Source organism: Lepidochelys kempii, chromosome 2, assembly GCF_965140265.1.
Source record: "Lepidochelys kempii isolate rLepKem1 chromosome 2, rLepKem1.hap2, whole genome shotgun sequence".
NCBI classification, from domain to species: Eukaryota; Metazoa; Chordata; order Testudines; family Cheloniidae; genus Lepidochelys; species Lepidochelys kempii.
The window spans coordinates 203,292,876-203,305,901 of NC_133257.1; the positions used below are offsets into that span (position 1 = coordinate 203,292,876).

At 37.8% G+C, this 13,026-nt stretch overlaps 1 protein-coding gene across 11 annotated transcripts in view; it reads left to right on the forward strand.

Moving 5' to 3' along the window:
• The window catches only part of SATB1 (SATB homeobox 1), a 107,962-nt gene that overhangs the window by 43,921 nt on the left and 51,015 nt on the right, over positions 1-13,026 (forward strand). For all 11 annotated transcript variants that reach the window (XM_073333528.1, XM_073333529.1, XM_073333527.1 and 8 more), the window contains 2 exons: positions 6,832-6,943; positions 10,166-10,620. In XM_073333528.1, the coding sequence (XP_073189629.1) occupies positions 6,832-6,943; positions 10,166-10,620 (567 nt within the window). The remainder of the gene's footprint in view (positions 1-6,831; positions 6,944-10,165; positions 10,621-13,026) is intronic.

Sequence of the window (13,026 nt, forward strand, 5' to 3'; positions counted from 1 at the left end):
AAGGGGACTCAAGTTAGGCACCCAAAAACTAATACTCAAAAATCACAAAAATGGCTGTGAGTGTCCTTTGGATTTCTGCCATTTCCAGTTTCCCCATTTCTTGTGAATTGGTATGTGTGAATTAGCATTTCCCACCGACCCTTTTATTTTTTAATGATTTATTTTATTGTTGAGCCTTTCGACTGTGGATATGAGACTGGTATCTTGGAAAGCAGACTCTTTTTTTTTCTGCTTTATTTATATCCATCAGGAGAGTGGGAGATTGCTTCTCTGTCATGTAAATTTCCAATCTTCACATTACAACATGACAGAGCAATGCAAGAATCTGTAGTTCATTCTTATTTTTCATTCTACACTTCAGATTCTTTTTTTTACCAAAATAAGAGGTTGTGGCAGTCCTCATTATAATAGAGGCAATTTTCAGTTCTCTCTGTATGAAGACAAAGCCTTTAGAAGCAGTGGGAAAGGGGGAGGAGCTAGTCTAAATTAAATTACTTCTATGATGTAGAAGGTGTGTGAAGGGCAAGGATGGTATTTTAGTTTTTGGAAAGCCTCATTTTAATCATTTTTAGGACCGCCTTTATGCAATTTTAATTAATATGACCAGCACTTGCTTTACAGATCATCATAGTTCTCATGACCTTGGCAACAGTACGGGGTCAAATCTTCATCCATATGCACTGACAAAGGCACAGACAGTCTTCTCACCATCAGAAATGTATCTCTGTCCATCTGATTTTTTTCTTCAACATATTTATAGTGGGCATGACAAAGCAAATTCCTATGTCACTCATATTTCAAGGTAATAAAGAGTCTTAAAGGGGTGTGTATGTGTGTTTGTTAACCAGCCCATTTTAACATTCCATGTCCTAAAAACAACTCATGGTGTCTAGATATTTTGCATTTGTAATTCTGGTTTTAGTTTAAGTGTCAGAGAATTATTATCTGTATGTCAGTAGATCAGGTACCAGATTGCATCTTCCAAGTGTGTGGAATGGCATAATCTCCAATGATGTGTAAACTCTTGGGGCCATGGACTGTCTCTGACTATGTATTTACCTGATTGGGGCCTATATGCACAACTGTAGTTTTAATTAAATAATATTTAAACAGGAACTTAAAGTAACTTCTGAGATCTCAGTCTGAGTGCAGACTATGTTGTTTGAGATTTCTACCACTATTATTTTATTAATTCAAGCAGCTTCCTTACTGTCCTCCACTGTTGGTGAGTTTTATTTATGATAAAGTTCCTTTGGGTAAAGTTCTACATTGAGATATGCATGGTTCCTCCTCTTCTAATTCCCCCCGCCCCCAATCTAGAGCTGTACTCTGTTCTTAAATTAAGCACCATTTAAACTTTATCTAGGGACTGAAACAGAGATTCACAGTTTGGATATTTGTTAGGAAGATTATAGTGGTGGTAGCAAAGTATCCTGCCTTGCCAAATATCTAGGTATCTAAAGTGATGAATTTATGGAAGTGAAAATAGATAGAACTCTAAAAGTTTGGTTTAAAAAAAATTGGAGCCAGTCCTTTGACAGATTGTTCAGTAAATGTTGGTTTTATTGAGAATTATAAAAAAGGTGCTTAATGCTTCTGTGCCATTAATATAATACATTAAAAGGTTACTGTCAAGATTAGTGTTTCAATTCTGAAAATTGACTGTAGGGGTTTATGGGCAGCTCTCTTCATATTCTGCTTGGAAGATAAGACCTCTTACTTTCCACTTGACAAAATCATTACATTGTTATAAGGCTTTATATTGAAGAGCTTGATAAATGGCAAAACATAAATAAAACTCCATTGAAAAGGGAGAGAATTATATGTTCTCCATTTATGGTAAACCAAATTTAACAGATGCAGATTACATGCAAGACAAGGTTGTCAAAATAGCCAGTGTCAAAACCGTGCAGAATTGAAGTTGTTCAGTGTTCAGTCTGCAATGTCTGCTATCGCTACAGTACTCCATTTCAAAAGCATACATTCCTTCCTACAGAAAAAATGCAGATTCCTTAGTTGAAATTAATTAGCATTCAGAAACCAGATAGCATGTTTTTGGGTATTCATGGGATCTCTGTTTGAAAAAATGTTTTTAACTTGTAAAAATGTGTTGCAACACACAGATGGGAAGAAAAAGAAAAAAAATCTCTTTAGCAAGCAGTGTGTGTAAAAGGAATATTACATTTTGCACGCTCCTGATTACCCTATATAAACAGTTTTTGACATCTGTCTTTATAGTTTGCGAGGAGAGGAAGACTTTGTTAAAAGAACCATTTTTATACAGCAGTCACCATTTCAGTCTTGCTTTACCTGTATTATGAAAGCAGATGGTCTGCATGTCTTTTGAATATTTATAACTATCAAAAACAATCTCTTGCTATTCACCCTTAGGCTTATGAGATGTCAGGACTGTTCTGGTTGGGAAAAAAATCATCTTGGGTGTTTACAGAAAGAGGATTACATTAAGCTGAAATGACTATACATTTTCCAGTTTAATATTTGTCCATCAGCTGTTTAATCGTATTTAGATAATTGTGTAAATAAGTTGTTGCAGCCCTTGCCCCCTCCACTGATAGAGCTTGAAAGCTTTAAACACCGATGAACCAGTTTCATAAATGCTTCTTTCCCCCCAAACCCCTCTTCAGTTAAACAATCAGAAAGGCCTAAATAAGTTTTGGTTATGATACCACTTTGAGGGGGAAATTTCATACCAAAAAATCCTTAATATCTAGCTCAGAGTGCTGTAAGGGGACTGTTGTCTCTGGAACCCTCTACTAAGTCTGTTAGCATGTATTTGTTCTGTGCAAATACTGCATCCCAAATACCCTTTGATGAGGTTGTTTTCTGTGCTTCAGTCTTGTTATGTAAGAGTAATTTTAAGGTTATTATTGGGGAAGTTTTGGGACTGTGGGGCTTAAGTGTTTTTGACTGGAAGCTGAGCAATCACTGATAACAGATTTTGCTGTGGTTGGTTGATTTGGCAGGAAAGCATGAACAGTTTTGGTTTGGATGATTGAATTAACCTGATTAACATTGTTTTTGTTGTTTTGCAAAAAGGACAACAATACATTTTTAGTCATAACTGACCAGTTTTTTACCTGGTTGGTGAGCAGTCTTACAGGAAACAGTGAAGGAATACTTCACAGAAAGTACCTACTGTGGCAGCTGAAATGACCGGAGAGAATCAAACATAAAATTCCTTCTCTTTCCTAGTGAAACACATCATATATTGGCTTCCAACATCATAATGTAAAAGGTGGCTGACACTGGCTTTTTTTTTTTTTTTAAAGCAATGGACATATAAAAAACTTACTTTCTAGAGAGTGCTTGAAACTTCTTGGAGAGCACCTCATGCCTATTTATCATATCTATGATACTTAACCTTTTGAGGGGATGAGATTCAGTTTTTAAAACTATGTTCTAAGGAAACCTAAGCTGAACTTGAGAACCAATTCTAGCCCTATTCCACCACAATTACGGAAGACCTAACTGTAAACCATGTATCTGGCTGAAAAAGAAAACTCGGGCTGCAACAGATGATATCCTTCCAGAGTAGTGGGGGCTTGGCGGGGGAGGGATAGCTCAGTGTTTGAGCTTTGGCCTGCTAAACCCAGGGTTGTCAGTTCAATCCTTAAGGGGGCCATTTAGGGATATGGGGCAAAAATTGGGGAATGGTCCTGCTTTGAGCAGGGGTTTGGACTAGATGACCTCCTGAGGTCCCTTCCCACCTTGATATTCTATGATTCTGTCAAGGTGGCACCATTTCAGATCGGCTCTTCATCAGACTCTCAAAACAGAACTGCAAGTACTGTACATGTACTTGTAGGGTGTGTGTGTGTGGTATTTGTGTGTGTGACACTTTGGATCCTAAAGCAACTTGGTCCGAAGGATAAGGTTGTGGGAGGTTCTCTAAGACTTTGAGATCTATGGCCAACTTATACGGTTTATCAATTTTCTTTCACAGAAAGTGTGAAAGCTGTGGCCAGATCATGGGTGAGTACTGTGATGCATTTGAATATGTCTGAGATTTATTCAGGCTGCACGTTGTGCTAGCTCATCTTCCATATTCTTGGGAAGCATCTACAGCTATAGGCTGTACATAGGATATATCTGGATAAGGAATTTTAAATGGTCCAGTCATGGACCATGAGACAATCTAGTTTAATACTTGTGGACTGTTTGGTCATGGAGGAACACAAGGCACTAACAAAGTTTGAGGGCTTTTTGCATGTAGTGTAGCCTGTGGTTGAGAGAGAGAAACCTCAGTATGCCTAAGATCAAGATTCTGGTTCCCTCAAGAATGTTGGGAATATCTTCTAAGACAGAGAGACACACCATGAACTTCTGAAAACAATGGTACAGGCAGATCAAGAATGGAAACAGTGAAGAAAAGGTTTGGTGAAGGTACTTGATGGATTAACAAGATATGAACATTTTTACTAGATTTGTAAAACTGTTGCCTTAAGTGAATTAGCAAATGAAGCACAGTAGTTTGCATATTTGTGTGAAATGTTCTCGAAGAGCCCACTGTTAAAGAGGGACTTTCAGACTGGGAATACTTTAGATACAACTACATTGTTCGTGTCTTTCACGGTTTCCCTTGCCAATCTTGCTAATCCTTAGATTGTGAGGTGAAATTGTGGTCTCATTGAAGTCAATGGGAGTTTTACCATTAACTTCAAAGGGACCAGAATTTTACCCATGTTGTTTACACAAGAGTTTTCACTCAGCCTATCAGTTCCTTCTGTTTGGTCCTACAGTGAGGTCACAGTGCTGAACTGATGATATCCTATTTCTTTGGTAACAGACTGTGATGTCATAAACACAGGATTATAACTTCATTGTGAGATGAAGTTGAATGACATTTAAGTGGAGATGAGGACAGCAAATCTTAGGCAGACATCTTTAATAGCAGGAGGCACACTGAAAGTATTACATTTTTTGTATCCTAGCAAAAGAGAGATGAGACGAGATCAGAGATGAGCCAGATTTTCAACAATTAAAACCTAAATTTCACCTGCAAAATATGCACGTGTACACACACAAAGTGGGCTGTGAAGTTGCCGATGTTGCAGGTTTTACATGCACAATAACCAGTTCATTTATTCATATGTATTGCAGATGTGACTCATGATTTTTTTTTTTTATGTTGTCATGTGCACCAGCTGTCCCCATGGGGGAGTGGCCAGATCTGTAAGGGAACCTAAAACCACAATTTTAGTAGTATCCGACATCAATGATATTGTCATTGTGCTGGAAATAGAAATTGGATTCAGTTAAGGTTAGTTTTAGATGATTCAGGCTGTAGATAGTGATCTGTCAAGATTTCCTTATACTGTTTAATAGATTTCTAGTTCACCTGAAAAATACTGGGTTAATGTAAAGGAATAGTAAGCACTTAAAGACTATATATTTGTGGTGGTTTATGGAAAAACGTGAAGATGGCTATACAGTAGTAATTGTCTGATACATTCATTACAGGACTTCTGTAGAAGGGTTTCCATATTTTGCCTTATTAACATGTCAGCATAACTGTTTTGGGATCTAAGAAATTCACATATTACTGAACAGCATGTTATAAAATGAATGCTTATAATGGACTCCAGTAGAATCAATAATCAAGATAACCAGGGTGTGTTAGATCAGGAATAGTTTGTAATAGACAGACTTAGAGGAATATTTACTGCCTTTGTCCCCAAACTGGCTTTGCTAGTGGTTATTACAATTCATATAACAAAGGCCCCATGCTGTACGTTGATTTCACCATAGCACAAATATAATGAAATGTGTTATGCAGGCCAGCAAAGGAAACTTAATAATCAGGGCTTTGTCTTCTAGAGAGTCATTGTGTTCTAAATATGCTGGACAATTCCTTTAGTTATGCTAATAGTAGTTATTTTCCGCATTAAATACTATTGAAATTCATCAGTCTATTGGAATTGTACTCACTGATTTTTTTTGTTGATCACACATCCTATCACAAAAATATATTGCCTATATTGAGTGTAATTTTTAACTTGCAACAGTGCATCAGTGTGCAAAACAATCTTGATTTGTGAGACAGCACTTTATTGAAAGGTTATTTGGTTAAAATTTGGCACCTCCTTCTATCTAACCAACTTCTTTCTAAATATATCCTTAAGTTTAATAATTTTAAAATGTCTGAAATTCTTTAGTATATTTTATGATTAATGTGCAGTCCTACAATTAAGCACTTAATGGCACAGTACCTAGAGTTGAAGCTGACAATGAGAGCGTTTCTCAAAGTTGTTCCCTATGAACAGTTTGTTTGGTTAAGAAGAGTGCGTCCACTCTTGTGCAGCATTGCTTTAAACCACTCTTCTGCAGCTCAGAAGACCTCATTCTGGATTAAAATTCCCCCCATGATTCTCTGGGTTCTGTGCTGCACACAGGTGACATGAAGGGAATGGGCATATCCTTAGCAGTGTTGTGTGGACCTAGGATGGGTCAATTTCAATTGAAAGCAGTAGAAGTACTAATAAATGACACTTTCTGAATTTAGGATTTTAATTCTTAATCTGTTGAAACCACACCTCATCTCTAGTAGTCTAAGATTCTTAGAGTTGATAACTTTAGTATTTTCTCAGTGGATTTGTTTTTTGTTCTCATTTACAATGTATTTGGTATATGATTTTAAGCTTGATTAATGGATTTAAAGAAATTTAAAGCTCTGGGCAAAAGGATTAAAAATGCAGTATGGTGCTCAGACTCTAAAAATATTATGGTTTCAACAATTGAAATAATTTCTCTTTCTCAATTTGTGCTGCTATGTGTTACAGATGATTTCCCCCCCCCCCCCTTTTCATGCAGAGTATGATTTCTTCCATTGTGAACAGCACTTACTATGCAAATGTCTCAGCAGCAAAATGTCAGGAATTTGGAAGGTGGTATAAACATTTCAAGAAGGCAAAAGATATGATGGGTAAGCAAAAAAGTTGCAGTGGTGGTGGCTATATACCATTACACATGTGTCAAGGTCTGTCACAGTCCTATAAGAAGCTAGAGCTCTTCAAGATGAATGTAGCATGCTTTTTTTTTTAATGAGGGTGCGGGGAGTATGTATATAATGAGAGAATTAATTTCAATAAATATTTGTTATTAAACCAGCCAAACTGACTTGGCTTGTCTGACATGCAGGAAATTGGAATAAGATATAAAGTTGTCATTTTGTAAATCTGAAACCTACCACGGCCTAGAATAATTTATTTATTTTTATTTTTTTAAAAAGCTTTATGTAGAACTGTGAAAGATTATGAATTTGTGGATTTTTTTTCTAAAATGGTAAATTTATATTTTAAAGTAACAAGTCTGTAGTTACTGTAACAAATTCTAGTCTGCTCTCCATCACTCTCCTCCTACAAGAAGCTTTATGAATTAACAAATGAACTATATCTTGCTGTAACTTCTGGGGATGTAACTTCAGTCCATTATGACAAGGGCCTTGTTATAGCTATTGGGACAAGTTTTTTTCTGATTACAGTAAGGCTATAGTGTACAAGTATATTATAGGATTATAATAAATTAGTTGGTGAGGTATATTAATTCTTTAATGTGTTTATAAATGTCTTTCACAGTTTGTTTTTTTTAAATCAATTAATATAAATGTGGGCATTTTACATCAGCTTCTACATAATATTTTTCAAACTGTTTTTGGAATGAAGAAAACGGAGTCTAATTTGGTTTGAATTTTGAGCATGTTCTAGCTTTTAGTATTTAAAGCAAAACCATTCATCTACCAAAACGGGTTCCTTGCCTTTTATAGCTTAAGGCAGTAATGAAGACAATGCATCACTTTTGTGGTAATTGCTTGAATTACTGTTCCAAGTGAATGACACACTTGGGTTGATCTCTGCTTTCAGTTAGTGAAAACAGAAGGCTGCTTTCCTTAAACTTGTTTGTAGCTTCTGTGTAATGTTAACTTCAGCAATGTCAGATTTTTCTGTAAGTTTAGAGTCTAAAACTGTATTGCCCCTCTGTGTTAAGGCTTGATCCAAAGCCCACTGAGATCTGTGGAAAGACTTATACTGATGCCAATGGGCCTGATCCTTGTGCCAATCTCCCCACTGCACAGAACGGGGTTTGGCCATCTCCACAGAGTACGCAAGCCAGGGGTAATGGGAATACAGCCACGAAGTCCACACTACATCTCCTCAAAAATCTTAGTAGCTGGTGAAACTAGAGAGGGGCTCCATGATGACAGTAAGCTGTGGGTCCTCACCAGAGTTTGGAGGCATGGGGCCTCTTTGTAGAAGAACCCCCATCTTTCCTGTGCATTTTACAGGACAGTGTGAGGGGAATCTGTGTGAGGGAATCCATGGACCGATTTCTTCCTGTAGACTCCCCTCTGACAGGAGGGTGATCTGCTGAATAATTGTTAATGAGGAATATTAATGTGAAAATCGTATATATATATTTTTCTCCCTTCTCATAAACTGGGATTTGTTCCTTACACTGATATTTTTATTTTTTGCCTTTTTAGAAATATTGCCAGTAAATGAAACAAATTTTGAACAAAGATCTATTCCAAATAAACCTGGTTTAAAGGAGCCCTGTCAGATCAAAGTTGGCCAAAAGTTGGATGGGGGTAGGGGGCCTCTTAATAAAATCTAAAGGAGTCTTAATATAACCTGGACTGTTCCAGTGCTATGTATGCACTCTGCTCAGCTGTAAGGGAGTCTAAATTGTCCACAGAGGCACTGGAAGTTAGAATAAAAGGTGTGACTAGCTCAGAGGGAGTGTCTGGGGAAGGTGCCAGTAAAAAAAAGTTTAGCTGTGCTTCAAGCACTGAAACAATGATACATGGGAGGCTATAAGATAAAGCAACCTGTCCTCCTTCCCTACCCCAGTCTCTCTCACATCCAGATCCTTGAGCATGGCTGAAGAGTAGCTCAGGAATGAGGAAGGTGAAGGTGGCCTTTGTCCACTCCTGATGCTGCATGCCAGTACGGTCCAACAGCATAATTTAACATAAATTATTCTGGTTTCTAACAGGCCATAGGATTGATACAGCAACGAGGAATTAGCAGCAGGGTACAGGGATGTCTAGATTGTTTGTCCTTCTCCGTCCCATCTGGGAACTGTAGATATAGTAGGGAAGATTCTGCAGGAGTTAAAGTTCATGGGTGCAACACAAGCAGTCAGTGGGTCCATATGCCAGAGTGAGGCTGCTCCCCAGTAACAACCATGACTAGGCTTTGCATGTCTGCACTGAGAGTTGTGCACGTTCATGCTTACGGAGGGGCCTCCCTGAATTCCTTTAGAGGTGGGTAGCACTGCTCACCATTCCCTCTCCTGTACTCCATCTCTTCCCTTTATCTAGTTTTTGCTTCCTGATTTTTGGGCCCTTGGTTATTGACAACGTATTAGACCAGGAGTGGGGAACCTTATTTTCTATCACGGGCCATTGACCCACAGAAAAAATCAATTGTGGGGCACACACAAGTAAAAAGCAATTTAATTTACAGGTTTCAGAGTCGCATCCGATGAAGTGAGCTGTAGCTCACGAAAGCTTATGCTCAAATAAATTTGTTAGTCTCTTAGGTGCCACAAGTACTCCTTTTCTTTTTAATTTACAGGGTTATTTTAGAGAACTGTAAAATGTTCAACTCCTCTGTCCCCGGAGGCACAGAGGCTCGGTGCTTCCCGGGGCAGGGCGGGGTGAGCCGGTGCTTCCCGCCCTGTGGTGGGGCGGGGCGGGTTTAGCCGGCCATAGGTTCCCCACCCCTGCTTTAGACCCATATGACTGTGCATCCTCACTGCAAACATGCTTTTTGTTGTTTGTTTTTTAATTTAGTGGCTTTTACATTCCCCTTGTCCATGCCTTTAGGAAAGGATCCTCCCTCGCCATACTTCGACCAGATGAGACAGGGTTTTACTGAATCCCCACTAGTTCATCCTAGACACTACTGTCTGGTGTGCCATGCATGTGTGTGTGTTCTTCTTTTTAATTCACTGCACCATCCTTTGAAGGCCAGAAATGTAAGGTTACACAGGAATGGTGTTGCTATTAAACTTCTTATGGGACTTACAATACAGTAAGCCAGAACCTAAATTAAGAGGCCTTCTTCTAAAGAGAGGAGCAATACTATTTTCAGTTAATCTATACTGGTATTTTGTCTAACTAAATGTTTGTTTTTCACTCTAGTTGAAATGGATAGTCTTTCTGAACTATCCCAACAAGGTGCCAACCATGTCAACTTTGGTCAGCAACCAGTCCCAGGGAACACAGCTGAACAGCCTCCATCCCCTGTTCAGCTTTCTCATAGCAGTCAGCCATCTGTTCGGACCCCACTCCCAAACCTGCACCCTGGACTTGTATCAACTCCTATTAGCCCTCAGTTGGTAAATCAGCAGCTGGTAATGGCCCAGTTGCTGAACCAGCAGTATGCAGTGAACAGACTTCTAGCCCAGCAGTCCTTAAACCAACAGTACTTGAACCACCCTCCTCCTGTCAGTAGATCCATGAACAAGCCGTTGGAGCAGCAGGTGTCAACCAACACAGAGGTGTCTTCCGAAATCTACCAGTGGGTGCGTGATGAATTGAAACGAGCAGGAATTTCACAGGCAGTATTTGCACGTGTGGCTTTTAACAGAACTCAGGTCAGACTTTTTTTTTGTTTTTTTTTTAATGCAAGATTCTGTTCTTTTCAGTATTTGCCACCATTTCCATCTCTCACCTTGTTCATTTCCTCCCCACTTTCCTCCTATGAAGGAGCCATCAGTACTGGCATGTGCTAGTACATCTGTGTCTAAACGTTAAGTTATCCACAGTGTGTGGAAATTCTCACCATTCTTAAACAGCTTTTATTGTTCCTCTCTTGTTCTAGATGCTATTCTTGGATGTGTAGTAATTTCCAAAAGGAGAGAAACCTAACAGCTCTACCCAGAGCCAAGCTCAAAGCCACTCACCGAATCCCTTTCTATGTTGTAAAGATGCAGCTGTGCAATTAACACTGTCTCTGTCTCGCATCATGCATATGTGTATGCTGAACAAACTAACTGCAACACACTGCAGACTCTGCTGCTCCATATCCCAAATGTATTCTCAAACTCTCTGTTTTGTCATTAGCTATACTCAGCCTCCACAGCACCCAACTGGCTGTTACTATTTTCTTTTCCTGATAAGATTTGTTCTGTGACTACTACCAAATTTTTAAACATACCTCGACTAAAAGGTATAGAATTGTTTTTTATTATATATCAATTTGGATTTTAATTTTTAGATCTCCCACACTTCCCATGTGTCTACTTTTTAAAATTAAATTTCATATTAAAACATTTAATTTTTCTGAGTACCAGTGTTCAGACCAAAGTGTATACTGCAGGTGTCAAATGCAGTAAAAACTTTCTCTAGCAAAGCTGATACAACACTAATGTGTTAGCTTTTTACACTTGATTTAGAAGCTAATGCTGCTATAACTTCTATAGGATTTTAACTTAATGCCATGCCACATGAAATTTAATGAAGACACACTATGAAAGAAATGACAATATATCTAATAAGCATAACAAAACAAATTATAATTTTAACAGGCTAAAATATTCTTAATATGAAATATGAAAAAAACTGGCTTGGAATTCTGAAAATTTAAAACTTAGTGGGAAGGTATCTGACCAGTGTGTAATTTAACAATTATGTTCTGAGTAAAGTACATTTTGTGAAACTTTTGATTTAACTTTCCTTGTATAATTTAAGAAAGAAAAAGAGAGTACACTTTAAATTCACTAATATTGGGTTTATATCAATGCACCATTTCCCACCATTATAAATTAGGAAAAGGAACTCCTTTAGCTGAGATAAAATATAGCTTCTGTGTTGTATGTTGTGATTTCTGTATAAAGTTGTAGTTTTTCTTAAACATGAATCCTTAGATCCTTAGCAGTAGTTGAGGTTTTTAGGATTGGGTCTTTTACACTTTATTTCAGTGGGACGAGTGTATCTGAGTAGGATCAGGCTATGTCAGTTGAGGTGTGTGAATAAATATGCATGTGTGGGTTTTGGTTGTGCTTTTACTTAACACACTTGCAGTATTTAACATTTCTGATTATTGGCACTATTTCCAATTGAAATAAATAATAGCTTCGAGTTATGATGTCTGGGGCTGCCATCTTGCCTACGGGTAAAGCTGAGCAAATAATTCAGAGAACAATTTATTTAGTAGTTTTTGCCTCTTTCTGTTTGAATCGTGCATGAGCAGCTTGAGACCTCCACCCTTCAAAAATAGTTTATTTGTGTTTCCAAAATTTGCTAGCTAATTTTTGCACACAATTTTTAGTCTGTAAATTGTATACGAATGCATTCTTAGTATTTGATATTTGAAATTCAAGTTGGAATTGGTTAATTTTGATTGAACACCTAGCTCATATAGTACAGTATATTTTTGTTTTGTGATTGGATTTGTATAATCTTAGAATTAGGTTTCCAGTGCAAATACTCTCTCAAATTAGGAATTTGTTTAAAATTTACTGTTTCCAGGAATATTGTTGCCAATAAACTCATTAGGATATACTCAAATGATCCAAAATGGGAGAAAACACCATCAAAGTGAACTTGTTTTAAAAAGTCAAATGAGAAGAGGTGGAATCTTTCTCCCCCTTCCGCCCTCTTCCCCCCCCCCCCAAAAAAAAAACCCCAAAACATTCATCCAGCTTTGCTTGAGTGAACAAACAGTAGTTGCCCTTGGAATCTTACAAATTGCCTTAGCTAATTAATTAAATACTTGCCGTTAAGTTATCTGTGTATTTACAATATTGCATGGTATTGGATATAGAAAAGGTAGGGAACAAGATAGGTTCCCTCAGCATCTGCATTATTTCTTTCTTAGACCCGAATATTGCAGAGAGATATGCAAGCCTTACCTTGTGCCCCTGCAAAGCCCAATTGAAGTCAATGGTTCTTCACACATACACACAGTTTGCAAGACTGGGGCCTTAGCTAGTTACCTTAGGTAAAAAAGACAAGTTTAAGGGTTGCTGCTGCATTTAATGTCTACATAGTGTATATAA